At 36.6% G+C, this 27,690-nt stretch overlaps 4 protein-coding genes across 5 annotated transcripts; 1 reads left to right on the top strand and 3 right to left on the bottom strand.

The window, feature by feature from the left end:
• Window positions 1-3: 3 nt before the first annotated feature.
• On the bottom strand, window positions 4-27,690 carry LOC116300334 (gamma-aminobutyric acid receptor subunit beta). 2 transcript variants are annotated; one of them, XM_031709184.2, is made up of 10 exons: window positions 27,095-27,690; window positions 12,250-12,348; window positions 10,687-10,772; window positions 5,416-5,483; window positions 4,551-4,768; window positions 3,631-3,713; window positions 3,052-3,198; window positions 2,124-2,338; window positions 1,405-1,542; window positions 4-978 (listed from the first exon to the last, which is right to left on the bottom strand). In XM_031709184.2, exons 2-10 carry the CDS (start codon window positions 12,327-12,329, stop codon window positions 667-669), a joined length of 1,347 nt encoding a protein of 448 aa, XP_031565044.2. In that variant the 5' UTR covers window positions 12,330-12,348; window positions 27,095-27,690; the 3' UTR covers window positions 4-666. The 2 variants fall into 2 exon arrangements, with proteins under 2 accessions (XP_031565044.2, XP_088884391.1); XM_089028265.1 differs by lacking the exons at window positions 4-978; window positions 1,405-1,542; window positions 2,124-2,338; ... (4 more) ...; window positions 10,687-10,772; window positions 12,250-12,348 and adding exons at window positions 16,886-18,337; window positions 19,231-19,286; window positions 19,542-19,870 and having other exon boundaries at window positions 27,095-27,209.
• LOC148911906 (uncharacterized) lies at window positions 7,055-10,411 on the bottom strand. The gene is made up of 2 exons (XM_089028234.1): window positions 8,927-10,411; window positions 7,055-7,193 (listed from the first exon to the last, which is right to left on the bottom strand). Exon 1 carries the CDS (start codon window positions 10,195-10,197, stop codon window positions 8,962-8,964), a length of 1,236 nt encoding a protein of 411 aa, XP_088884360.1. The 5' UTR covers window positions 10,198-10,411; the 3' UTR covers window positions 7,055-7,193; window positions 8,927-8,961.
• On the bottom strand, window positions 21,077-27,086 carry LOC148911904 (uncharacterized). Its single transcript, XM_089028267.1, has 3 exons — window positions 25,873-27,086; window positions 25,696-25,758; window positions 21,077-24,887 (listed from the first exon to the last, which is right to left on the bottom strand). Exons 1-3 carry the CDS (start codon window positions 25,977-25,979, stop codon window positions 24,200-24,202), a joined length of 858 nt encoding a protein of 285 aa, XP_088884393.1. The 5' UTR covers window positions 25,980-27,086; the 3' UTR covers window positions 21,077-24,199.
• LOC148911905 (uncharacterized) lies at window positions 22,366-23,541 on the top strand. The gene has a single exon (XM_089028266.1). The coding sequence runs from the start codon at window positions 22,366-22,368 to the stop codon at window positions 23,446-23,448; it is 1,083 nt and encodes a 360-aa protein (XP_088884392.1). The 3' UTR covers window positions 23,449-23,541.

The raw sequence follows: 27,690 nt of genomic DNA, 5'->3' as shown, positions 1-27,690 counted from the left end.
TTAATAAACTAGAAAATGTATTAATATTTTAGTCGCTATGACAACGAAATACGCAGCACTAGAGCTAATGCCTGTTACACTTGGTCAATGAAAACTAAAGAAAGCGTCTCGCTTGCTTTTTTAGCGCGGTTTTCTTTAAAATCCTTAACACCTTCCTGACAATATTCACAGTATTGATTCTACGTGGGATAAGCTGTTGAATAATCCGAAAACAATTCATACTTTGATTGCGGCTTCTTGAAGTTATAATGGTTCTTGCATGCTATATTCTAACGACTGTGACGTATGAGGAGTAACATTTAATACACAAAACATTAGGAGTAAAAATAAATTAGATTTTGAATGCGTCATCGTTTTACCCATTGCTCTTAAAGAAATCATTGCAAGTTAGTTTTCACATAGTAGTAACATTAGGAGTAACATTAGTAGTAACATTAGGAGTAAAAATAAATTAGATTTTGAATGCGTCATCGTTTTACCCATTGCTCTTAAAGAAATCATTGCAAGTTAGTTTTCACATAGTAGGCGTTATTTCGAATTGCGAGGAACAACATATAAACAAGTGCTTCTTCAAAAGCCTCTATTTGTTTTTGTTAATTATCTCGTTTGTGTGGGTGTGTGTATTTTCTCTCTAAATATATCAATGGGGCTAATCTTAGAAAACTCTCAAAAATCACTACTTTCTTGGATACCAGAAAGCCAATAGCAAATCTGAAACATTGCAAAAGAAAAAGGAAATACAACCAATGCTGCTGTGTCTATAAATTCTATAAACCTTTCCGAAGAGAGCCAGTCCAACAACTCTTGTTTAGAAGTTTTTTTAGAAGGCTTTATGGGATGATGGTCATCACCTCTAGTGCTATGTACGACGTGTGCATGGTTTTTCGTTTCCAAGGTAGCGGAAGGACAAGCGCTTTTGACCCACCAATTTTTTCTTCGAAGTTTTTCTTGTATTTTTTCCTGGAGTTGCTCTTGCTCCTACATGAAAATAAGAACCGCCACCCGATTACATAATTAGAGCAGTTGGTAAGAGCGTCGGTCCGTTGTGCGGGAGGTCGTGGTTCGAGTTTCGTACGAGCCAACTTTCAGTGACTTCTTAAAATCACTATGGAAATTCATTGACGTATATATATATACGAATATGTATTTATGTATTTATATATACATCAATTAATTTTTGCGCGATTGAATCTGTTTTATTCTGATTTACGCGGGAAAGAATTCATTTTCCTTGTTTTGTCCCTGTCATGACTGCCATCACGTGATAGTGCAAAGCCTCTGTTCTAAGTATTAGGCCGCTTATTTCCATTCCATCTTATGGGAAAATCCAACATATTTATGGAATATCTATCTTGATAGCAACCTTGGACATGTCCCTGACTACATATAAGAATAGCTACAAACCTTTTCTTTTTTCTTTCTCTTGAGCAACTTTTTATATCTCCTGTCTAGGACGAGTACTATACAGTATTCGGCCAGTGATAGAAACACGTAGAATAAGCAGGTCATTAAAAACTTGTCGATGGATTTGACGTAACTCACCTATAACATGCAAGACAGCACAGAACAAACAAACATTACTATAGGTGAATACTGAAACGACTGGGCAAAGTCAGGAAACGGCTTAGACCAAATTTCAGACCACGTGTCGTTCTGTTGAGTATAAACATTTTTGTTTCATTTGTATCTATTTAGCGAATTTAAAGTTTTAGTGTATTTAAAGTTTGTTATATTTATTTTATGATATTTTATTTTGTCGACAGATCATTTTTTGATTAGTTTGGTTTTGTCATTTTTTAAACATGACCTCTGGATCGTAAGGTTGGGGGCCCCCTTCCAACGTTAAAAACTTAAAATGAATTATGTTATTATTTGGTTTTGTGGAGGGAGTGAGGAGACCTACCCTGCGAGCAAAGGTGGTTTTTTCCACTACGGAGGGCTCAGCGGCAGGCTGATCGGGGAAAAAAAATTTTTCTCCCTTGTCCTAAAGCCAAAACGGAGAACAGAAAAATACTTCTGCAAGCCGGGTAAGGAGAACAAGGAGTAAACTCTGCTCAAATATGATGCAAATTGTCAAGGAATCGAACCTGATCGCGAATGTAAATGTCTATCAAAAACGTTACCTTGGGCATTGCACTGTTCAGCATATCGATGACCGTGACCTCCGTCAATAATGACGTCACACCGACACCTACACGTGCAGCTGTCTGGTCACGCGGTAGGAAAAATGCCATCCAAGATATAACCACTATGACGGAGCTGGTTCCATAAATATGGGAAAGAAAGTAGCTGTAGTAACGGACGAAGGAAAAGTTGGCACGTAAAGCAGAGAAATTACCTGGCAAGAAAAGACAAAAATATCAATGCAGGGTTTTCTAAGCTAATTTCATGCGACTTCTGAGATAACAATGTTTTCATTACTACACATTTCGAAGGGGACAACCAAATTGGCAGCTTCTCGAAACTGAGCATCCCCCTTTGCAAAATCCTAGTGCTACGCCCCTGCTTAGGTAGGTGATGCTTTAGCAAACAACGACATTTTGTCTGGACAAAATAAGGTTTTATGGTGGACGTCAATCAAAGTATTTCCATTTCCAAAGTATTTTCTTTTTATTTGGAAATAAAAAGGTTTTAAAAGTACTTTGAATATTGTGAAAGCGCCTTGATTGACGCAACAGCAAATTGTACGATTTAGTGCATGTGATTCGGAAGCGCTGTAAAGTAGGTCAAATGCCAAGGTAGTATTTCCACAGACTGGCTTTTTCACTGGATTCAAATTGGAATTTAGAAGTTTATTTTCACGGAGGGAGCGAGAAGAACCTGGAGAAAAGCCCTCGAATCATCAACCAATTCCGGAAATCAAACCCGTATTGCCTAATTGAGTGGCGAGCGCTCTCACTGCTACGCCACCAGTGCGAGAGTAGAGTACACTAATTCTTTTTTTTTTTTTTTTTTTTTTTTTTGTATAGAGAGAGAGAGAAAATGGTATGCTTTGCGCTGCAGCACAGCTAACGTGAAGCCTATCTGTTACTGTTGTCCAAACAAACTTACCAACAACGTATTGATGAATTTCTGCCAACAGTCGAACATCCACTATCTGGTACTGAGGCATTAGTCTAACATGTTTGGGAACAAAGCTTATGCCGTTGGATGAGTTCGTCTCCCAGCGATAAATTATATGACCCATATGGTAACCATCTTCAATGAAAATCAGAAACGTTTAGGTTATAAAAATTGTGAGAAATAGTTTTCCTTTTAAATGCTGTGAAAGTCTTGGTTTGATGTTTGAGTGGGTGGTTGACCGGTTGGTTGGTTGGTTGTTTGCTGGATCGGTTGGTTGATCCATCGGTTGGTCTGTCAGTTGGTGGCCGATGGTTTGTTGGTTGACTGAAGAATTGATTAGTTAAATAATTGGTTGGTAGTATGCTAGGTTTTTGGGTTGGTGTGTTGGTTAATTTCTTACTTTTTAGTGATTTCTTGTTTTGATTTGTTTCTTTGTTATTATTGATGTTTTTTTATTCCATACAGTTAGCTGAGAATCGCAAGTCAGGGCATGCATAAATGATTGACTGTCCGTTGATGAATGCCCTTTAATAATACAATGTTGTTCATCTATTAATATATACTTACAACTTTCAAGGATGAGTGGACATGTTTGTTTGTCGATCGGGAAGAGCCGCAGATCCAAATTACAGGCAGCTTTAACTGTAACCCTGTTGAAAAAAGTCAAAATCGTTAACGTTTCTGACAGCAATATCGCATTTCTATTCATAATTACAGTTGCACATCCTGAACCAAAAGAAGCTCCTAATGCCAATTTTGACCCAGAAAGATGTGCGCGCTTACAATTTGTATTTAAAATGTCAATAGAATTGTAGTTTGCTACAGAATTCTTCTCTCCGATTTTTTTATGGCATCGATAAATTTAGGACCACACCTCCAGACGAATGTTGAAGTGCAGTATGATAGCGCAAGTTAGCGCTATGAGTTTATGGATACTCGATCTTCGATAGACGGAAGCACACCAAATTTACCAACAGTGTGACGCTTCTGGGAATGTCTCAGTGATGTTTCCTCAAACTAAGGGTAATTATCTTTCGAATTAACAGGAATCCTTGCCATAGTCATATCATTACAAGTGCGCTGTTCGTCATTACTAGTAAATAAATAATAGAGAGTTTAAGCGTCTTATTTACAGCAAACGTGAAGAGCCAGGTGACGTGAAATATTATTTAAAAGTAGTGAAAAGGTATCGCAAACAAATCCGGCAAGTAATAGAAAGGCAAAAGAAGGTTTGTCTTTGGTGAGAAGGTTCGCGAAATTTAAAGTGAAATGCAGGAAAACGATAAAAACGTGGTCAAATCTGCAGTTTGCGGGACCAAAGAACGCGATGTTTAATCTGTCCAATACTCAAAAGAGTACGTATTCAGCATGGAATGGAAAAACACTGCGCGCACGCATGAATGCGGCGCAGTGCGTTTTTCACTAGTCAATTCAAATGAGATTGTGATTACGATTGCGATTCCGACTGTGTGATCCAGGCTTACTACCTTGTGTTGTACTTGATCAGACCATTTGGAGCCAACATAACCATCACATTAAGATTCGTGACACGATGTACTCTGCTGGTTTTGGCGTTCACAAAGTATGTATCAGGGGTCCAGATGTTGTTGACGATTCCATGGCTGAGTTGGATGGTTTCATTGAGATGATGATTCAATCGTGGGTCAACCCATTCTTGACGAATAAATAAGTCTATTGTGTAGTCCTTAAGAGACATCAAAAAAAGAAAGCAAGAATGAATGAAAGAGAGAACAAACAAAGGGGTAAAAGCCGGTCAGTAAAATGAGGAACGGTAAGAAATAGTAAGCGTTAACGATAGGGTTTTGAGGACACCGGAGCCCAGATTGAGAAATGAAGAGGGCTGGACAATGGGCTAGCAAGCCATTCTCGTAAAAGCGATTTCGCTACAAAAACGATGAAGAGATTGATCAATAGCGCAGCGCAACCGTGACGTCATAAAAACGAAGACAAAGGCGAAATTCGGACAAACAAACTTACAAGTTTACTTTCAGCAGATAATTTTCACAGCCGATCGCAGTTGATCTTAGTTTACATGGGTTATTATTGTAACTTTAATTAAAAATAATAAAATCGGTTCGTATAATCCTCGTAGCGGTTAAACAGAATGCAATGTTTGTCCGAATGTTTAAGCTATTTTTAGGATCAGTGCGCTGCGCTATTAAACTATACGATTATTGGTGTCACGTAGGAGGCAGCTGAAGTTACAGCAATGGCAGGACAAGGGGGAGGGATCTGGGAATCGCAAGTAGCGATGAGAATGAGTAAGTAGCGGACGTAGACCATCATTTGCTCGCCGCTATTTTTCGAGTTGGAACCATGAATAGTTCTTACCATATTCATGACATCAATCGGATCAATTGATGTCGTCCAGGAACCAATCTTAATTTCAACGGCCTTTCCTAAAGATAGCACGAAAAAACGTTGGAATAAGTTAATGTCAATACATTCAGTTTCATTACAATTTGAGAAATAACCATAGGTTATAAACCAATAATATATTCATATATTAATTAAAAAATTAAACGAGGCTTACCTGTAAGGTGAAGTTTGATTGGGATTCTACCTCCTCATTCTTGCATAGAGAGATCACGTGAGATAGCGCATGCGTAGTGAAGTTCATCCTTTAAAGCGGGCCCATGTTATCCCAAGAAATGGGTGGGTATACACCAGACAATGGGGTGGGCACGTGATCTCTCTATGCAAGAATGAGGAGGTATAATCCCAATCAAACTTCACCTTACAGGTAAGCCTCGTTTAATTTTTTAATTCTACCTCCTCATTTGCATATTCGAGATCCCGTGAGACTTCAAAGCTACGTGGGCCCGTGTCAATGTACCCTTCAGTAGGGAAACACACAATAACCTCAAATGGAAACATTTTAATATGAAATTAATTGAACATTTTTGTCATCTTTATAAAGCACAGCTTAAAACTGAGCTTCCATAACAATTGTCTGGTTTAATGTCTTTCTTGTAAAAAATAGCAAATGTACATTGTGATGACCATCCTGCAGCTTCCATAATTGTTTCTAATGGCACTCCACTGCGATAAGCAGCCGAGGTTGATGCTGACCTGGTGCTATGTGGTAGGAATGTTTTAACATCTATGCCTGATTGTGCCATTACTGTTTTGACCCATCTAGAAATAGTGTTTCTGGTAACAGGCTGAAAAGGCTTGTTATAACTGAGAAAGAGCCTTGTGTTCTGTGGCCTTCGGATAGTTTCTGTTTTAGCTATGTAAGCTTTTAGGTAAGTCACTACACAAAGTCTCCTGTCTGCAGGGAAAGCAGGAAGCACCAGTATTGGTGGTTGCTTTCCAGGTTTGGATTGTTTTATAAGTCCATCTAGAAAAAACTTGTAGGAAGACTTCCCTTTTGAAACATGTTGAAGGTCCATCATGTGCACTGATTGGCATCTTTGACCAGTAACTAACATACTTAATAACATAACTAGCTTGAGAGTGAGTAACTTTAAATCCAACTTTGAGGCAGGACTCCATGTTTTTAATAAATCTAGCACCTTGCAGACATCCCAAGTTGAGTGATATCTTGGACGAGGTGGTCTGGTCTGAAAAGTTCCTTTGACAAATCTTCTAATTAGAGGATGTTCTCCAACACTCGAAGTACTATCGGCAAGCTCAACAGTTGCCGACAATGCTGATTTGGCAGTGTTAATTGCTGAGTAACTGCTTCCAGAGTCATATAGGTGTGTTAAGAACTCAATTATATTAGCTACAGTTGGATAAATGGGATCTTGATTTCTTTCTGCTGTGTATCTCCTCCATTTATCCAAATAAACTCTGTACTGTTTTGTTGTTCCTGTTCGCCATGACGAGAGGATAATTTCACAAGCTCTTTCTGAAATGTTCTGTTGTTGGAGTCGTCCCCTGATAAAAGGCATGCCATCAGTTTCAATTTTGGCCACAATGGGTGAATCAGTTTTCTGTTGTGTGGTAATTGTAGCACAAATTTGTCTCTTGGAAGCAACACTGGTCGCTGGATTAACATGTGTAACATCTTTGGAAACCAGACTTGGGTCCGCCACAATGGTGCTATCAGCAAGGCTTGAGCTCGGTCTTCCTGGAGCTTTTGAAGAACTTTGGTCAACATGCTGAATGGTGGAAATAAATAAACATACTTATTTTTCCAACTTAAACAAAATGCATCTATTGCCATGGCTTCAGGATCAGCACGCCATGATACAAAAGGCTTGAATTGATAATTGTTTCGGGAGGCAAATAAGTCTATTTCTGGCCTCCCCCAGAGTTCTATTAGCTGTTTGAAAACAGTGGGATGAAGTTGCCATTCTGTTCTATCTGTAAATTTTCTGCTCAACCGATCAGCTATTTCATTTTGTATTCCGGGAATGTGTGTCGCACTGAGCCATATATTTTTTGAAATACACCACAACCAGATTTCACGAGCTACTTTGTTGCAAGCCAAAGAGTGAGTTCCACCCATATTATTAATAAATGTTACTGCTGTGACATTATCTAGTTGTAAATGTATGTGTACATTTTTCTCATTGCTACACAGAGACTGTAGTCCTAATTTAGCAGCTTCAAGTTCAAGACAATTTATATGTTTGGTTTGTTCATGTGCAAGCCATCTACCTCCTGCACAGTCCTTTCCTTGGCGGTGTGCACCCCACCCTTCCAGGGAGGCATCAGTGGTAAGGGTGAAGTCTGGGTTGTTGTGGGAAATTTTCTTAGTAAATTTGTAATGGTTTCCTAACCACCATTTAATGTCTTCTCTAGCTGAGTTAGAGAATTGTATTAAGGCCTCAAAATCACCTCTGCTATTTTTGAGTTTCTCAATTTTTTCAATTTCAAGTTGTTTGTAGAAAAGTGGTCCAAATTCCACTCCAACAGAACAAGAAACTAAAGTTCCAATAAGTTTAGCTGCTTCTCTTATTGTACATGTTTTATTATCCAAAATGGTTTTACCAAGGACTCTAATATTTTTAATTTTTTCCTGTGTGAGACTGACTGTCATGTCAATAGAGTTTAATATGAACCCCAAATGCTCTAAAATTTGGGTTGGTCGGGTTACCGATTTTTCCTCTGAGACCTGAAACCCCAGGTCTCTAAACAGATCATAAGTTTCATTTATATTATTCATGCACTGATCATATGACGTTCCCAATAAAAAACTATCGTCTAGGTAACCACTTGAGATATGTCCTCTGCTCCGCAAAGTGGAATACACTGGCTTCATGAGTTTTGTAAATATTCTCGGTGCAGAGCTAAGACCATTTGGTAGTGTGATATATTTGTATAATTGGTTTCCCACCTGAAATTTTAGGTATTTCTGGGATTTTTGGTGGATAGAAACTGAATAATAAGCATCAGTTAAGTCCAGAGATGCCATGAAACAATTCCGTTCCATTACATTTATACAGGACTGTATTGTGTCCATTTTAAAATGAACTGGTAAAATATTTTTATTCAGTTTTTTGAGATTTAATATCAATCTGAATTTTCCATTCTTTTTTGTTCGTAAAAACACTGGTGAAATAAACTCTTCTCTTTCGTGTTCACATTTTTCTATGACTTGTTTGTCTAATAGCTCATCTACTAGTGTATGAAGAGCTTTCTCTTCAACTGATTGAAGTTTTGGTTGTCTCAAAGGAGTTGTTTGTACTGGTGGTGAAATGAAATCAACTTCGTACCCTGTTACAATATTTAGGATTGTTTTGTCAGAAGTTAGCTTTTTCCATTCATTTTCATGAAATTTAAGACGGCCAGCTGGCAAAACTTGGTTTTTGGTCAGTGTATTCTCACTTTGCAGAACAGATTTCTCTGTTTTAAATGCAATATGATCATTTTCCTCAAGGTTGCTTACCTTAACAAGAGGAATAGAGATATGTAAACTTGAATTCACTTGCGAGGCTGATACTGGGATTGGTTTTTCTGATTTCGGTACCCTGTGTATCCGCTTCTTTGCCTTCCAGTAGAGCCTCTGCCCCGGCTTAAAAAAGGAAACCTTCTCTGATCTGACCTCGCATATTGGCTGCCATTTGAGTTCTGTCTCTTGTAGTTATTGTGTTTCGAGGTAATTTTAGATGTGACCTTGCTGGCCTCCGTCAAATCCTTTACTGATTTGCCTAGCTCAGTTCCAAATAGCAGATCTTTAACAGGGTTTTGATCGCTACACAGCAAACGATATTCAGATTTCATATCTGATTTGAACAAAGCTCTTCTTCGCAAGTCAATTTCATGCGAAGCATCGCTTAACAGTGACAGACTGTCTGAAAGAGTCTGCATTGTGTTTGTTGTCATGTCCGCCATTTCGGCTGGAATGTTCTTATCTTTTTCAGCTTTCATAAAGTCACTTAGCACTTTAGCTACTGCCGTTATTCCTTTAAGAAGAGGTTTCTGTGCTTTTTGTAGCATAACATCCTCTGTTTTTACTTCCTTTCTCACACTATTGAAGATCTCAGGGTTTACTCGAACGACCTCTAGTCGCTGACAGTTTCCTGGCGTGGGTAATTTCTCCACCAGCTCTTCGCGCGAGTCTTTGCTGGCGCCTTTGCTTAGAAGTTCTGTCAATAATTCGGCCAAATCCAAGTCGAGATCTTCTCCATTGTGTAGTGGTTTATTTACCACTTTCGCCATGCCGGCGAGAACCACATTCAGTTCTTTCTTGGGTTTTTTCCTGGGAGGTTCACCTTCCTCCTCCCCGCCATTGTTTTCGTTGGCGGGCGATTCACTGTCACTTTCTGACAACTCATCAACAGCCTGGTTATAATTATCGTAGGCTGTTTTTATCTCAGTAATTACTGGTGTAAGGCTAGCTAAAGATCCAGTAATGTTTGCTAGTTGTTGTTTGATGTCATCTACATCTTCGGCCAGCAAGGTATTTTCGGTTTGGTCTTTGCTTGATTTTGGCGCCAAACTTTTCGAGTGGCCATCTTCTGGCTGTTTGTCTTTGGGACTCGTGGGATTTTCTCCCGTCTTATGACTTTTTTCGAGCCCTTTTCCCTTTCGGGAAGTTTTTTCGACAGTATTCTTTCCCTTTCGGGATTCTTTCATGGTGGTTAAACCACTGGTGGTTTCTGATCTTTTTGCAAGACTTTCGCCTTGACGCTTATTGGCCTCATGGCCTTGCTCCATTCTTCAGAAGTTCTTGCCAAAACACGAACTGAGAGTTCCCTCGGGACGATGGAAGTCGGTAGACACCTATTTCTCTAAGAAAATCGTGGTTCTTCTTAAAATCTTTTCCGAAACAAAACGTGGACTTTTCTTCACTGAACGCAAACGCAAGATGAACTTCACTACGCATGCGCTATCTCACGGGATCTCGAATATGCAAATGAGGAGGTAGAATAATATATTAGTCTAAACATATGTTATAGTCGACTAAGCTAAACTGCCAAGTCGACGGTCAATTACTTTCTAAACTAACAACATTATTGCCGGGTCCAAAACAGTTCACACTAGACTATTAAGTATTAAAAAAAACTGAACGTTATCTCGATCAAGACGGCCATCAATTGGAGCAACTTGATTTATTTGCTGCTATTTCCCTATGGGCAGTCGAAATCGAGGGCATCTACGGCTTATTTAAACCATATGTAGAATTATAAAATTTTTTCCCCACACCATTGTAATTTGGCCGAAGTCTTTTGTCATACGTCTCCTTGTTGATCATGTCGTCCAGTATGGCTGTCATTCGGGCCGCTTTCACTCTGAAAAATAAAATTGAATTAAGATGTGCAAACATTGAAGGATGATACTATTAGCAATAGATTATATATTATAAATTCTCACGTCATCAATTTAGATACATCCACGTACTCCAACAATTTTGGACCCTAATAAGCATAGAGTCGAAAACGTTTGGCTTTAAAAATCTTTAAATTAAGTCATACCTTTAAGACCATTAATTTTATCGAGTATTATAACAACAGATTTCATTATTAATGTACTTAAATATAAAAAAGTAATACGTCTTCTTAGCCTAGCTCCTTCTCCTTCTCTTTTAAATTTTCTCTAAATCCTACTCTTTTGCTTTTACTTTATTTTATTTTCTGTTCCGCATCCTACTTTTGCACCATTTATTCCTTCATCCTTCTTTTTTGCTTTACTCTTACTTCTCCTTCTCCTTAAAAACATTTTTTACAATCATCACTCCCCATACGAGGATCTTCCGTGAGGTTCCCTCGACACTACACAACACATGCCACCCATGCTATCCTTCTCCTTCTCCTTCTCCTTCTCCTTCTCCTTCTCCTTCTCCTTCTCCTTCTCCTTCTCCTTCTCCTTCTCCTTCTCCTTCTCCTTCTCCTTCTCCTTCTCCTTCTCCTTCTCCTTCTCCTTCTCCTTCTCCTTCTCCTTCTCCTTCTCCTTCTCCTTCTCCTTCTCCTTCTCCTTCTCCTTCTCCTTCTCCTTCTCCTTCTCCTTCTTCTTCTCCTCCTCCTACTTCTCTTTCTTTCTTCTTCTTTTCTTCCTTCTTCTCCTCTTCATCTGTTCTTTCTCCTTCTCAATTACGACATTAAGCCACTATTTGTTGTATTTAGCAAAACAAATTCTCTGCTGAGAAAGTAAAATTAACTTGACGAAACATAGCTCTCGCCTCTGTTATTACCAAGAACGTTAATACTCATATCTACGTCGCTTCAGTTAAAATGTAATTCGTGTTATATACAAACATCTAGTTATATTCTCGTTCCCGTGGGATTCCTGTGGTTTTAACAAGTTTTGGGTTTCCTTTGTCAAAGACCAGGTTTCTAAGCTAAAATCAAGATGGTGGACAATTGAAATGAAAAGTGTATCTTCGCTGTAATATCTGCCAGTTTTGATTCATATTTTTGACCTTTTAAAGCTCTAAATGGCGGAAAAATCACCAAATAGGAATCTGTGTTTACTTTCAAATAAGGTAAGCTTAACAAATATAGAGTTCGTTATGTATATAGGCTACACAAACGACAAATTTATCTGCGTGAAAGTGTCGGGGAAAGTTTGATATAGTTAACTAGTTCATGTTTCACTAAACTTTTCGAGATAAAAGTAAATCTGCCAAAGAAAATACAAGTTAAAATTGTATGCAAATGAACTAGATTTTATATGATTCTTAAATTCTTTATCGTCGTTATATTTATAGTGTTTTCCTCGTGAATTATTAAGTTGCTTATCATGTAATTTTGTGTTAGTTAACATTCTTACCTTGATTTCAGGGCTGCAGAATGAGTTAATGAATAAGTAATGTAAAGTAGTAGTGGAAATATGGTGGTTGTTGTTATCATCCTTTATACTTGCATGAATCTAAGTGAAAAAATATTGAATTAGCAGTGTTGAGGATTTATGGGAAATCACAATTAACTGTCTAGAATTCGAAGATGTGAAACGAAAAAAAAAAAAAAAAAAAGATATAAATCTTTTTAAAGATTTAAACTTTTAATCAGTCTAAAAAGATTAACTGATCCCTCAAGAGCACTAAAAAAAGGAACAATTAAAACTGAGAATTTGCAATTTGCTCAGTTCTTTGCGAACTGGCAACCAGTAAATAAAACTAAGGAGAAAAAGGCGCTCAACGGAATAACATATGGCTGGAAATGAAAAAAAAAACACAAACATTACAAACGCTGTATGGTCTTAAAAGTTCAAATATGAATTTATCTTTTCATATGCGTGTTCTTCGACGGAGTAACGTTGATGAGACATCGTGGTCACTTTGTTATAATTAGCCGCATTAGTTTTGGGTGAAAAAAACGAATTTGCTAGACTTTTTCAGTGGTTAGATAGCTTGAATGGGAGGCGGGAATGAGGCTGGCGCGATTTCCAACCATACCAACGCCCATCAAATACAAAGAAAAGAAAAGAAGAAAATGAAGAAAACAATGAAAAGAATAGCATTTATACAGTGTCTATCACAGAAAATTGGGCGCGTTTCAAGAGAAAAAGAAATTCAATTTTTACGAAACCCGGCCAGAAACGACTTCTTGCACGGCGGGATGTTCAACTCGGAGTTACTGCTAACTGTGACTGAGATTGGATTGGAACTGACTGAGCTTGTTAAAGTTTTGCGTATAATGAAAAACCGGAAAACTTGGAGAAAAACGGTGCTTGAATCAAGGGATAGACTGTACAATCTCTCCTAATACATACATACATCGTTTAGTTAATCGGGCAGGGTAATCGCAGCAAATGCTGATGTGGACCTGGAATCGAGCCGGAGACCTTAGAAGTGAGAGTCGTGTGCCCTACAGATATGCTATCCTTGATTTGAATATACTTTCCGAAACGTTCAAAACTTATCGACGAATAAATTCGACCTGACAAAGTTCAAAATGCCCAAGCATTTAAGTTAATATGTTTCTCTTGGATCAGAAATGATAGCAACTATAGAGACAGGAGTAGAATAATTATTGAAACCCGCTTTGCTCAAATATTTACGCTTTAAATTATACTGTAAACACATCTTTATAGGCCGTAGTTTTTGCTCTTTGGTTATCAAGAAACCTTATTTTTTCTTATTTTATTTCACAGACGTATAGCTGTTTCAGTGTAAATCGTGTAGTTATGGCGATAGATTACGACTTACCGGAAATTTATTTGCTAAAATAATACATATTATACTAAACAGGATGTCTGTCTGACTTATTTCAGACCTACCTTTTTTTAACAGATCAACAAAAGTATAGAGGAGGATTAGTTGACTTGACTTTATTCCAGTATATCCTTGGGCACACGGTTCTTTTATGGATATGAAAAACAAAGCTGCTGGCTTTTATTTTGATTATCATACCGAAGTGTTATTAATGAATTATTTATTTGTTGCCATTGAAAAAAGAATTATTCATTTTTCACGCCTTTTATTATAACTTTTTATGAGCCGTTGGATGGTAGGGACATATTGTTGTGCTTTATGAGACTTAAGATTTCGAACCTAATTATTTGGTCTATTTCTGATTTGCAGTTTTCTAAATATATATCATTTGGGTTGGTCCTTGATTTGACACTAATGGCTAATCGTGGAGCCAACATAACGAGAAATTCACATTTGGATGAATTATTTATTAACAGCAATGTGATTAGTGCTCGAATAAAGCTTTCGATTGTGTAGAAGAGAACCTTTTCTTTTTCTGCGTGTGTTTATCAATAGAACATATAGAAATTGCAGGTGAAAATACGAAGAATTACTTGAATTACAGGGATTCAAGTAGGCATATTTAAATGATGAGTTTTTTTAAGTTAAGGGAAACCTCGAAATTCAGGAGAAAAAAACAGTTTTTATTACAGTAAATGAATATAGCAAGGTAGCTGAACGCTTTGTTTACACAGGAATTTAGCAAAGAAAGAAAAGACTTTCGCAGGCTCTCAATAATTTTCGGTCGATCTCAGATGAACTCTAACTATATTGTAATAATGGATTAATGTTATCAAGAACTATAACTTTTTTCAGCAGCACGGAACACTTTACTTTAACTAGTGATTAAGTTCCGAAGAGTCGGCCTTTTTTATTAATTAAACGAATTTTCAGCTAATATATCATACCATGTATTTTTGTGCCTCGTGCCCTAATGCATGCCCAATAATCATATTTCAGTGCTATCCTTCTCTTTTGATTCAAAGTTTTTAAGGTTTTATTGATTTTGTGCTCTTTAAAAAAGTAACTAAGCGTAGAACGGAAATGGCATGTATTTTATACAAATGACAATACCTTTGAGGTTTATTAGTTGTATGGTTATTTCTATGACAGAAAAAGAACCACAATTTATCAGAGCCACAAAAATGTTTTAAATTCACTGTTATTGACTATCTTTCTTATCAATTTTAAATTCCCTGCTATTTCTTTTGTGCTTCATTCGTCGAGAAGCCGGTTTCATCTTTAAAAAAGAGATGACATTGTTAATTATGATAAGTGGAAAAGGATTCCTTGGTTAAAAAGCATATAGCTAAACGAAAAACAAATACAAAATGAATAAAAAACTTAGAATGCAAAAAAAAACAACAACAACAAAAAAAAAAAAAAAAAAAAAAAAGAAAAAAGAAGAAAATAGAAGAAAAAAAAACAAAAATTAAACAAAATACAAAAAAGAACTGAAAAAAAAGCAAAAACAAAAACAAACAATCAAAAAAAAAAAAAAAAAAACCAAACAAACCAAAAATAAATAAATAAAAACAAAAAAACAACAACAAAAAACACGAAAACAAAACAAAAATAAAACGAAAAATACACACAACAAACAAACAAACAAACAAAAGCAAAATATATGAAACAAAATAATTCGACGTTTTTCTCGACGTTTCGATGATCTTTAAGACCGCAATGATCGATACTGAACAAGTTTAGTAAAAAAATTTTCTTTTTTATTTCCTCTATGCTCTCTTTAGCCGTCTATATATAAAGCCTATTCGACCTGGGCTTTTTTTTAGAGTTCCTAAGCCTTGGAGGGGGGTTGTCACTAGCAACTGTGCGCCTGTACCAAGGAAGCTAATTAATTATAAAACTAAACCAAAAACCAAGCCATATAAACATATATATATCTGGTACACATTCCTTGGGTCATTTTGTTTCCCACAACAACAACAACTGAAAACATTCAAACGTTCAAACATAACACTTTATATAATAGATTTTCACGAACGCGCGCTCTGATTGGCTGAAAAACTATGTTTTATCAGAGTATAGAAACATGGATATGACGTCAAAACCATGTCAAAACCAATTACATCACAGGAATCCGGCTTTTCAATTTAAAGCATTTTCACATTTTAAATTTAAAATATTCATTTATTTTTATCAAGAATTATGTCTTTCCTCTAAAAAAGGAAAATATGTCGTTTTGAAGCACATTTGATTGGTACTACATTTCGACGAGTAAAGCTTTCTTTCGTTTGTGCTGCGACTATTATAATGACCTTATTTCGCTAAACTAGAAGCTTTTTGCTTGACCCGAATGGTGTTAGAGAAGTCAAAAAATAATTTAAAAAATTTTTCATAGTCTAACAAGAATGAACAAATCTATTGTAAGAAACTTAAGCTTACTTTACAAACTACCATCGTCAATTTTACGCTAATTTACTGTAATTTTTTACCGTAATTTAGTGTTTTCCAATAGCCCGAGACTACGATTACAAAATACTACCTACACTACTATAGTTCAGGGTCAACTAAAAAAACAAAGTACTGCACTGCTAGCTTTCTTCCAATTTTGAAGATCAAGATATTTTTCAGTCTCTCGGCTCCTTGGCATTCAAAGTGTTCAAAAGCTGGTTTTCTTGAGTGTTTGTACAAGTTAAATGTCCATTTAACGATCTGAACTTTGAAAACGTTTTTCAAACTCTTCAGTATTTGAATTTTCATTTCTTCTAGCAGTTGAATGCTTGTTTTCTTTGGCTTTTTTGCTAAAATTTACAAGCAATTCTATCCTTTCTTGTTGAACAAATGCGATGAACCAGTTGTATGCCAGCCTGTACAGATATGTCATTACCTGTCAAAACTGGATCAATCAGATAGCCATAGGTCGCGTTTTTAGCCAATCATCGCATAGATCAAATTTGTTTACGTGAGTTTTTTTTTTTTTTTTTTTTTTTTTTTTTTTGAATTTTTACGCTATTTTTTTCGTAAAAATCTATTATATAAAGCGAATAGATCAGGCTTAGCTATGTTCTGTTCTCTGATAAAACACTCCTGAAGCTGTAGGACACTCAAAAAGTTATAGAAATCACTCGCTTACGGCTCGTGATTTCTATAACTTTTTTCGTGTCCTACAGCTCCAGTCGTGTTTTATCAGAGAACAGAACATAGCTAAGCCTGATCTATTTGTTAATTGAAGTTACTAAATGACACAGTAAACGTATTTAGCATAGCTTTTTAATCTTTCAAAATAAAATAAAATAATAAGATAAAATAAAATAAAATAAAGGGAAACTCAAGCAATAGATAAAAAGTGAGAGTAATGTTCAATTTTGATTAAAATAATTACAATGAGGACACTCTAAGCGTGAACACTTCGAGAGTTTTGCCTTTTTAAACGATGCATACTTAGCAATTATTCGCCGATTCAACGATTGCCTGCAGATGCCACTTTGTTGGTACAATATTCACCTCCAATTAACCAATGAACGCGCGCGTTCTTAGGAAGTACACAAGTTGGTATATGCTAATGTAAATTATCCCTTGAGGCAATCGATTGGAAATAATATCTATTCTGTACATTCATATTCACTTTGTAAAGCCTTTAATAAAATTAGGATTAACCATTTTCCCCGTCCAAAATTACTTGTAATGAATCTTATTCTAATAGCAATTTTTAACTTTATTTTGTTATACTTGGTAAGTTAGCGTTTTGTTTTGTCTTACGATCTCATAGACCCCTTGTCGCACGTCGGAATGCAGGTCAATTTGGAGGATATAACACTAGGTATCCAGTTCTCATGATAATTAAATTATTTTGTTTTGTCCTCCAAATTGAGATGCTTTAATTTCACATGCAAGGGGTCTATTATGAAGTAGGGCGTTTAAAATATACCACTACAAATCTTTACTTTGACTTCCACAGCTAATAATCCACAAGAACAAACTTAATGGAGCTGATCTCCACTCTGTTATTGATTTTTTGTTTTCCTCGCGTTCTATTGGCACCCTTTGACCTCTGGAGGTTGAAGGACAGTACATTGGTGCTTGTGCTGTGTGACCATTGGCATCTAGGTTATGAGTTTCATCATTTTCTGAAGGCATATTTTCACTTTGATATCTGTTGCGTACCTCTTGATTGTATCCAATTGTGTCCTGAATCTCACTCATCTCACATCTATATTGAAAGATGTCGTGGTCCATTCTTGATGTTTCTCTTGTTCCTGGATCAGGATTCTTGCAGAAGTCTATCTCGTCTGTTGGTTGATGGATGGGGTGGCCCATTTTTAATGTTTCTCTTGTTCCTGGATCAGGATTCTTGCAGAAGTCTATCTCGTCTGTTGGTTGATGGATGGGGTGGCCCATTTTTAATGTTTCTCTTGTTCCTGGATCAGGATTCTTTGGGAGATCTATCTCTTCTGCTGGTCGAGGGACGGGGTGGTCCACTCTTAATGCTTCTCTTGTTCCTGGATCAGGGTTCTTTGGGAGATCTATCTCTTCTGCTGGTCGAGGGATGGGGTGCTCCACTCTTAATGTTTCTCTTGTTCCTGGATCAGGATTTTCGCAGAGGTCTATCTCATCTGTTGGTTTACAGATGTAGTGGTCTACTCTCGATCTTTTCATGTGTAGGTCACTTGGTTCTTCTAGTGCTGTAGATGGTCTGATACGTCCCTGTGAAATCAAACAAAATAAATTTATGGGGAAAATGTGTCATCCATGCATCCATGCATGCATCATGAAACCATGCATCCCTCTCTCACTCCCTCTCTCTTTTCATAGACGGTTAATGCTAAATATATATTCTTTTTTTAAACCATAATCCGTCTCTTGGTCATGTTCTTGAATTATCTTGCTTGCTTGATACACGTCGTATGTATTGACATACGTGTTTTAAATGTTTCTGCTTGTTCCTGATATTAAACAGGAACAAGCAGGAACATTGAACCACGCAGTCTTGGTCTCTCTTTCCTCTTCTTGGCCAGGATCTATACCACCGCTCGGTTCTCCCTCAGCCAGTCTTCAGTACTGCTTTTAGGGTTTCTATTTGTTGCATTGCAGTCTGGTGAAACTTGCAGGGGACACTTGCATGCTAAACGAAAGCTTTTCATGCTTCCTTATTACATATAAATATGATCTTGAATAGACAATCTAAGGGATACCTGGAATGTTTTCATCATAAAGGAATATCAACATTAACCACCACACAAACTCTATACAATCGTACCTCGCTCACTATTATGCATATATCCCAGCCATCAATTATCAATTATCGGTTATCGATTATCGACTATGGATTGAGTATTATGGATTATCAATTATTAATTAATAATTACAAATATGCTATATTTCAATTATCAAAAGAGCAGAGACTATTGAAGCCTTTAAAACCAAGTTTAATCCATGTGTTTATTAAAAATAGATTTTCAGTCATTAGGTTCTGTCTGCAAATGCCCTTGACGTTTTATGAGACGTGTTAATGTACACACATGTGCAAACGTTTTTTTTAATTGTTCAAGGAAGTTAGTAACGAGTTTGTAAAACCTTTGTATGGAAGAAGTACTTACTTTCCTATTTTGAGCAGTTGCGGTGTCTTCATGCAACAAAGATTCGTCATCCAACGCTATAAGAAAGAAAAACTGGAATTATTAGTTTGCTCGTTGCTTACTCGCCTTAATGTTGGCGGTGTTTAAGAAAATATTTTTCAATACCCTATTTCGTTAATACAACCAATATGGCCAACTAAGTGCCTGGTCTGAACGTGATAGATCTTAATGTCCTTTTAACCCGATTAGTGCTAGATAATTTATCGCGGGAGAGGATGGGAGTGTTGTCATTTAATTTTAAATGGCATTTAATTTTAAGCGGTACTCTTTACCAGCTACTAAGCATCCCAGAGCTCTCTGATTGCCTAACATCTTTAAAAAGTTCTTTAAGTTATCCACACTGTATCCTCTGTTATCCATATCTTCCAGCAAATGCTTTGTGCAGCTCATCCCTGGCTTGCTTGCCTCTATTTCCATCTGTTTGACATCTTTTGCTGTATAGATTGGAATTTGAGAAACCAAGTGCTTCCAATCCATTGTGCCTACAGGATCCAGGAATTTAGATAGGTCCTGGTGAATCTTGTAGGGCAGTTCCATAATGCTCATTCTTGATCTGGGAAGTGTTGTAAAAGCTCGCCGCATGGCATTATTTAACGATGACCTGAAAAGAAACTCGGGCAAAGATTTTGATATTAGAAGAAAGGTTTTGAGTTACATGCCGGTAGTCTGACTTCAGTGTACTCAAGCTAGCTATTAAAAAGCCAAACATAACGCTAAAAGGCCACATTAGAAAAAATATATAATGCTTGCACGATACTCAGGCTTTCTGGAATTATACGATGTTCAGATTCCAATTAAACCTCAAAAGGATGAGCAGATATAGTGCTGAAGATTTGACTATAACGTTGTAAAGTAGTGGACTGACTAGCATTCCTAATAAAATTTTCTTTTTATTGCCGAAAGATAGGAACACGTGTCGCATAGTATTGCGTTATTCCTACCAATGAATATTTTGGTTATCCATGTATCAGTACCATAAGAATAAAGCCTCGCAATCAAGCCTTCTGAATTTTAGGATATCAAATTAAACGTGGCTTGCTGCAGTATGAGCTTGCATTTAGGTTTTTAATTCCAATTTTACAAAGTCCTTTAACACTATATAAAACCCTTTTAAATTACAATGGATGTGGACCTAACAGTAAAATAAAATATAAATGGCACAAATTCCATCGAGAAAAGGTGTCATTTTTTTACACACAAAAGGACTGTTAATGATTTACCAGTGATTATGCTCGTATCACATAACCGTAATCGGATAGTTTGATTTGGGTGATAAGTTGATGTAGCGTGCCGAAGGAAAGTTAAACTAAGAAAGAAGCTCCTTAGAATATTAACTAATTTGCTATCCGGCCAAGTAGCACAGAGGTATGTAACTCATATTATATTTAGTTCTTCTACAAGAAATTATCAATATTATTATTCTTCAGCATAAACTGCCTATAGTTGACTGAGCATTCATTTCTAAGTATCGCTAGACCACGTGTTGCATAATCATTCCCTAATCAAGCACATTTTTCTATTTGTAAGCGGTTTTTAACTAATACAGATATACCTTATTGTATTTTACCCAGTCTTTACGTGATTCTAATAAATGCAGTGATTGAATGATGGAATCTCAGTAAGTGATTTGCTGTTCTAACACGGCCGACCCGGGGAAACTCGAAAGATTGCCCCAGCCGTAACAAGGACTTTATTGATCCATTCCACGTAGGCCTAGGGTTTTCAATGTCCATTATACGAGAATAAAATATGAGAATAATATTATAAAAAAAGCTGCTGCTTTCTAGCTACTATTTAAATGAAATTGTTTCTTTTTTTTATTTTCCTTGTAGTTTCGTATCCAAATTCATTTTAAAAGTGGTATCTTGAACGAAGAGAGAGGCATGCAGAGAAGACAAGAGAATCGTGGCAAACGTCTGCGCATGCTGGTAGTCGTTAAATAATTAGATGAAAAACAATTTTCATTGCTAGTATATGAATTTTTTCTATGTGTTTTTATATGAGTTAGTTCTTTAAAAAAATATCAGTTCTTATTACCTTTTTCTAATAGAGTACCCATAATTGCAAGACCGTTGTAAAATAAATTAGGGGGTGGGGGTGGGGAGGGGAGAATTAATTATTATTGAATCACCCGCGTAACGCTACAATCCTTTCACATGAAAACACGTCACCATTAAATCGTTTCAGATAAGAATGAAATCGTAATTTTGTTATTGTTTTATTTTATTAATTTCTTATTGATTCAATTGGAAAATTTATCGGCAGAATACTGAGAATTATCAGAATCTGAGACTTGTCATCGACCCCGGCTCACAACTCGACCGTTGTTATTTAATGCGTTACTTTGTGTGCTGTTACTTTCTACATATGCATTTTCAATAATCAAAACTTTCCTGTTTGAGCCAGTGGAAATATAAGGGGAAAAAAACTGTCATGTTCGCGGAATATAAGTATAATAGAAACTAAACTATTAAATACTATTAAAATTACAATGCAAAGTTTATCAATTTATCATAACCTTTAAAAGACTTTAGACTTCAATATTGACCCTGAGAAAATAAGAACGCTTTATAATTATTCCAAACAAAATGTTTCAGTGATAAGAACCTAAGCTTGACAAGAAATGATTGTAAAATGAAGGTATGTAATGAAATGAATGGTTTTAGGAGATATTTTTGAAGAGAAAAATCGGTTCAAGGTTTGTCATTTTAATCGCCGGGTATGTGATTTCAAGCCGATCGGTTGTTTGAATGCTTGATGTTCTAGCTCAATCAATCGCGTTTGAATAAATTTATCAAATTAAATATCCATCACTTAGCACTATTTTGAAGCAACCAACAGCCCTTATGTTCAAAGGCCCTCTTTTCTCATTTAGTTCTCGGATTTTTTGGCAGTCACGAACCAAAACAATCCTATCCTCAGTCGTTCGCGAGGGTTGTCAATAGAGAGTTTAAGATAAGACCGCTACGGTAGACTACTACGGTTGAACGCGTCTGGTGAATACTGGATCGAGCATACCGTATACGGTTCAGTGGTCGCAAAAAATGATATATTTTGATTCGCAACCGAGTGCTATCCGAGTGTTGGCTAGCAGAAATGTCGTTTGAAGATATAAGAAATGCAATCGTCATTGCCTTTGCTGATGGTATTTTGAGAGAGGATGAGTTCTTGATTTTATATGAAGAATATAAACCCTCTAATCCTTCTTATCCATTCTGGAAATACGACTCCTTTTGCTTGGATGACTTGAGTTCTAGCGAGTGCGAATCTAACTTCAGAGTCGCAAAAGAGGATATACCAGTGTTAGGGAACCATCTGCAGCTACCTGTACGCTTCGTTTGTTCTCAAGGGACTGTCTGCAGTGGATTAGAGGGCTTGTGCATGCTGCTAAAGAGATTGGCCTACCCTGGTCGGTATTACGATATGATTCCTACGTTCGCTCGTCCAATACCCGAGATAAGCATGATAACAAACACTGTGCTTGACTGGATTTATGAAACTCATGGTTTCCGTTTATCCTCCTGGAATCAACCTTTTCTCTCCAGAGCATCTCTTCAACGATATTCAGAAGCCATATTAAGAAAAGGCGCTCCTCTAACGAATTGTTTTGGCTTCATTGATGGGACTGTCCGTCCAATATGCAGACCCGGCTTACACCAAAACGTAGTATACAACGGACACAAACGAGTTCACGCGCTAAAGTTTCAAGCATTAGCACTTCCAAATGGTTTGATAGCCAATCTTTACGGTCCAGTGGAAGGGTGCCGACATGATGCAGGGACGTTAAGAGACTCGGGACTCTTGGGAACCCTTGAAAGAATAGCTTTTAACCCAGCAGGGAACGTTCTCTGTGTATACGGTGACCAAGCCTACCCGCTCCGCCCCAACTTGATGTGTCCCTATCGCGTTGGAGATGTTCCTGTTCTAACACCTGATATGAGGTCTTTCAATGAAGCTATGAGCTCAGTCCGAGTCTCCGTGGAGTGGTTGTTTCGCGATGTCTCGAACTACTTCAAGTTCATTGACTATAAGAAAAACTTAAAGATAGGATTAAGTGCAGTAGGAAAGCAGTACGTAGTAAGTGCATTGTTCAGAAACATGCTCACTTGTTTGTATGGTAATACAACCTCTGAGTCATTTCAAGTTGAGCCTCCAACATTAGCTGACTATTTAGCATAAAGCGCATAATATCCTGTTGGAAATATTGCAACGCTCTTCTGTTTGTTTGTTGTTGTTTTTAATAGAATAAAGTAGGTCATTACACCCCTGAAATAGATCTTATTTAATTTGATACATTTTAGTATACCCCAATTGAAATTCCATCGGTTACATCTATTTTCTTGGGTTTATTAAGCCTTCTGGTAATACATCTTCATAATTACATTAATAATTGTTATATTATAATAATAGTTACTATAACCTGGTCCAATTGACTATTAAGCCTGGTTCACACGAGCAACGCAAGTGCGAACGCAAACGCAAGAAAATGGAAAAGTTTCCATTCTTTCATTTTTAACGTGTGAACCGTACCGGTGAAAACGCAAACGCAATACTACAACGCAAGCCAGTCCTTTCGTTTGTTTGTGTATTTGCGTTGCTCGGGTAAACCAGGTTTTACACTTTGATCAGTAATAAATATTTACAAATGCTTAAAATTATTCAATATATATTCACAATAATATTATTTCTATAAGTTGAATAATGCAGTTTTGAATAAATAGCTTACATACGTAACACACGCATCTTGGTTTCTCATACTTTAGTTTTGTTTTGTGACTGATATACTGTACGATATCGATAAAAGCATTTCTAATAGAACAAAAACACTAGCTAGTGGAAAGTATTATTAAAGTGCGTTTCACATTACATTAAGTAATGTAATTTAACATACAAATCCAAACAAGAACCGAGTGGTTTAAAAGGCAAAAACTTATTTTGCTAGTCTTTTGACAATGTCAGCCATAAGTCGCATCTGTTGCTGTTTCAATTTGTAATGTTCCTTTTGCTGTTCTGCTTGAAGACGCATTTCTTCTCTGCGTAATTCAAGATCTTGCTTTCGCAGAGCGGTTTCTACTTCTGTTTTTTCAGCCAAGTACTGCAGTGCTTCTGACCCTCCTTTTCTTGTTTTACGTCTTTTGGTCAACGCCTGCTCTACTTGGCCGTTCCCCTCTGAACCCGAATCACCACCTTCACTACCACTCTTTCTTGTTTTAGACCATGTTTCCATTGCATTGTTCCTAATGAATATGGCATTTTGTCTCTTTTTTTCCTGATTTTTTTCATCCCTTGCAACTTGGATCAGCGGAGATTTCATTTTTTCGACTATTTCTTCCAATATCATCTCATTTTCTGTTTGGTCATCAGGAGCAATGCCACTTGCAGACTCTTCATTCCTGCTTTTTTTCTTGAAGTCTGCCAACAATTTGTTGAAACGTTCCCTCACACTGCGTTGATCTCTAGGTTGACTTGAGAAATGAGCATAGCAGTTGATCCGTTCTGCTACTTCTGTCCACCTAAGACCTGCTTCTTTAGTCCCAGCTTTGTAGGCAAAAGGCTCGAGGGATACTATTTGTTGTAGAAGAAGTCTATCTCGTTCCTCTGTCCATCTAAATGTTCCACTGTAAATGAAATAAAAAAAGAAATATTTTTTTTTTCATGCCCTAAACATAATTGAATACCAAGTTATAATAAGCGAATGATTAAGTGCAAATATATTGTACCCATGAAATAGAGAAAGGGCTTCCATTACATCTGTGTAATAGTTTGCTGACAAAATCGCAAATTTAATTTAGTGCAATTTTTTTTACTGAACAAAGACTAGCGAGAACTAATTAGTGCAATTTCTTAAAAAGTGTCTCACGCATATAAGGAAAATACTCTAGCAAAGCACCTCTCTCAATATATTGCTCATAATTGATTAGTGCCAAGAAAGACAAAACTTTATTGAGCCGCAAATACAAAATTTCCTGCATAGAATGATAAAATTAGGAACAGAAAGAACGACACAAGAAGGAAATGAAAAAGTTTATCAACATAAGTTTTTTTTCCAGTGAGGTGTCGCAAGTGCATGGTTGGTTTATTCCATGTTAGATGCAAATTAGTTGTTGTTAGTCCAGCAAAATATTTCATGGTTTTAAACTAATTGCATTCAAACAACAATAATGATGACAATAATAATAATAATAGTAATAACTATAATAACAATAACAATAATAATAGTACATTATTTTCCTACTTCGTTTCCTAAGTGTCGTGGGATTGAAAGTACAAATATAAAAATATTTTAGAGCGAACGCTTGTTGCAATTAAAATAAGGTGATGTGACAATCAACCTCAACTAAGAAAAACATTTTAATGGACTTTATTCTCTCTCTGCATTAACTCTTGTGAAAGAATTACAAAGTAGTTTTGATTGTTTTTACTTACTTATTGCGAAGAGAACCGGTGACATCCGACTCCACACGTGGAACATTGCATGGACTTGTGGAACTAAAAAATTGCGATATTACAGCGTGTTAAATTGTAGCAAGCTATACAATACATTCTCATAAATTTAACCTGATATACGTACGCATTTGCCAAAAACTCATGATAAACACTCACCAGTTTTCATTTTCTGCATTCGGCGAAGCCATGGCTGAAATAGGAAGCCAAAATGATACCGGATTCACGGCCAGCCACTGCATGCATGAATTTTCATCCATGCGCATTGAAACTCGTCCCAGATCACGAACCGCGTTCAACCGTAGTAGTCTACCGTAGCTGCCCTATCTTAAACTCCCTAGTGAAGCTAACTGTGGCCCCAACTAGTTTTATCGACATAAATGGCAGAGACTTCACCGTACAAGTATGTAGAAATTGAAATTCTACACAGTATAGATATAGGAAATCACCAACTGCGAGAAAATCCATACCAAACCGGTGAGACAGATTTGGCATTCATAATACTTTCTCGCCAGGAGATGTTCACACAACGACGGTCAAATGCAAATGAAGCGTAATGAAACTTTTAACTCACAATGCTTCACGCGACTTGATCACCCTTCTCTGGGTGCACGTGATATTATATATATGTCCTGCATTCATAAATACATAATAATGATGTAATGCCTAGATTTATTATATTCGGGAAAGTCCCTTCCTCTCGGTACATGATGTGTTTGCATATCCTACTATCCAACGAAGAGTACATTTTTATTTTTTCGGTATGTACGACGAAATTTCCTACTTTGTTTCTTATTTCTCAACCGAATCAAGTAACCACGTCTTCGTCAAAGTGGAAAGCCCTTTTATGTTATTATTAAAAGGGACCATTATTGTGGTAAAACTTACTATTCATTCCTAATTCTCGAAGTTTTCTAAATGATACCAGTCAGCTCATGAAACTACATTTACCAATTCTCTTCTCGTTTATTCGCCATTTATTTAATCTTTTATTTGGTTTCTATTTATGCGAAATTTTGTATAATTGTTGCTGAAACGCCTTTCGAAAGGAGCTTCGTGAATAAAGTGCGTCTCACATGAAAATGATACCAAATATGGAGATCCAAACAGAGACAGATTTTTATGTATATTCTTAAATATTTCTGCGTCATGATTATTTTTATTTGAAAGTAAAATACACACAATTCGTAGCCGTAATTTCAATGTTACTAAGCCAAATGTCTGTGGCAGAAAACTACATATAATAATAATGATGTACGTTTTTTTACTGTGTTTGTGGTTCTATTAAAAAATCTTTATTTGTGAAAGAGAAAGATAAAAATATACTGTAAGCTGCAAATATGGATACATTTTCCTGATTGAAACATCTACAGTGACTTACCTTTAGAGTATAAGATCAGGGAGGTTTGATGGCGATGTTACATCATCTTGTTGGCAAAAGATAAGCCTTGAATACCAGAAGTTCACTTGGAGTCTTCCTTTGGATGTGATTTAGAAATGAGCTAGCAAGGCTTTACATAGTTTAATTTTGGAACGTAAGGGCTTTACACAGGCTTCTATTGGTAGAATAAAGTCACATGACTATGGGGGTTCCCCTTTGGATGTTCCCCTATAGGGAATTCCCCTAATCCTAGCTATTCCGCAATATCCTTTGTCAACACGTTACACACTATATAGCTCTTTTAAAATATTTGGACAATAATTTACGTGCCTATCATTCAATGGTCACCGCTATTTTCGCTTCGATTTACATGTACAGCCATGGAAACCTTTCAACTGAGATAGCGCATGGACAGCAGGGAACTGTGAAAAAGACTTTTAGCCTTTCCTGAATTGCAGAACACGTTGCATTATTGGGCTGTTTTAGGGACGTACGCTTTAATACTTACATGGTGTTTTCGCTTGCTGATGGTGAAACGTGATAAGAAAACCTTAATTTTAGAGTTGTTAATCCCTTCTTAGCTTCAAACACAAATT

The sequence above is a fragment of the Actinia tenebrosa genome, unplaced genomic scaffold (genome assembly GCF_029948245.1).
Source record: "Actinia tenebrosa isolate PJP-AT-01 unplaced genomic scaffold, QUT_ActTen_1.0 PGA_scaffold12__29_contigs__length_12842862, whole genome shotgun sequence".
NCBI lineage: Eukaryota > Metazoa > Cnidaria > Anthozoa > Actiniaria > Actiniidae > Actinia > Actinia tenebrosa.
The sequence above is the reverse complement of the archived record's forward strand: the minus strand, read 5'-3'. Positions and strand labels throughout refer to the sequence as shown.

Excerpts from the sequence above, each read along its gene's own strand:
- LOC148911906 (XM_089028234.1), bottom strand. The coding sequence starts at position 10,197 with ATGGAGCAAGGCCATGAGGCCAATAAGCGTCAAGGCGAAAGTCTTGCA.
- LOC116300334 (XM_031709184.2), bottom strand. The coding sequence starts at position 12,329 with ATGATAACAACAACCACCATATTTCCACTACTACTTTACATTACTTAT. Across the intron at positions 5,484-10,686 it reads ACTTCGGCCAAATTACAATG|GAAAGGCCGTTGAAATTAAG; the intron begins GTGTGGGGAAAA and ends TGCTATCTTTAG. Across the intron at positions 1,543-2,123 it reads TGAACAGTGCAATGCCCAAG|GTGAGTTACGTCAAATCCAT; the intron begins GTAACGTTTTTG and ends TGCATGTTATAG.
- LOC148911905 (XM_089028266.1), top strand. The coding sequence starts at position 22,366 with ATGTCGTTTGAAGATATAAGAAATGCAATCGTCATTGCCTTTGCTGAT.
- LOC148911904 (XM_089028267.1), bottom strand. The coding sequence starts at position 25,979 with ATGCGCATGGATGAAAATTCATGCATGCAGTGGCTGGCCGTGAATCCG. Across the intron at positions 25,759-25,872 it reads AATGCAGAAAATGAAAACTG|TTCCACAAGTCCATGCAATG; the intron begins GTGAGTGTTTAT and ends GCAATTTTTTAG. Across the intron at positions 24,888-25,695 it reads ACCGGTTCTCTTCGCAATAA|TGGAACATTTAGATGGACAG; the intron begins GTAAGTAAAAAC and ends TTTCATTTACAG.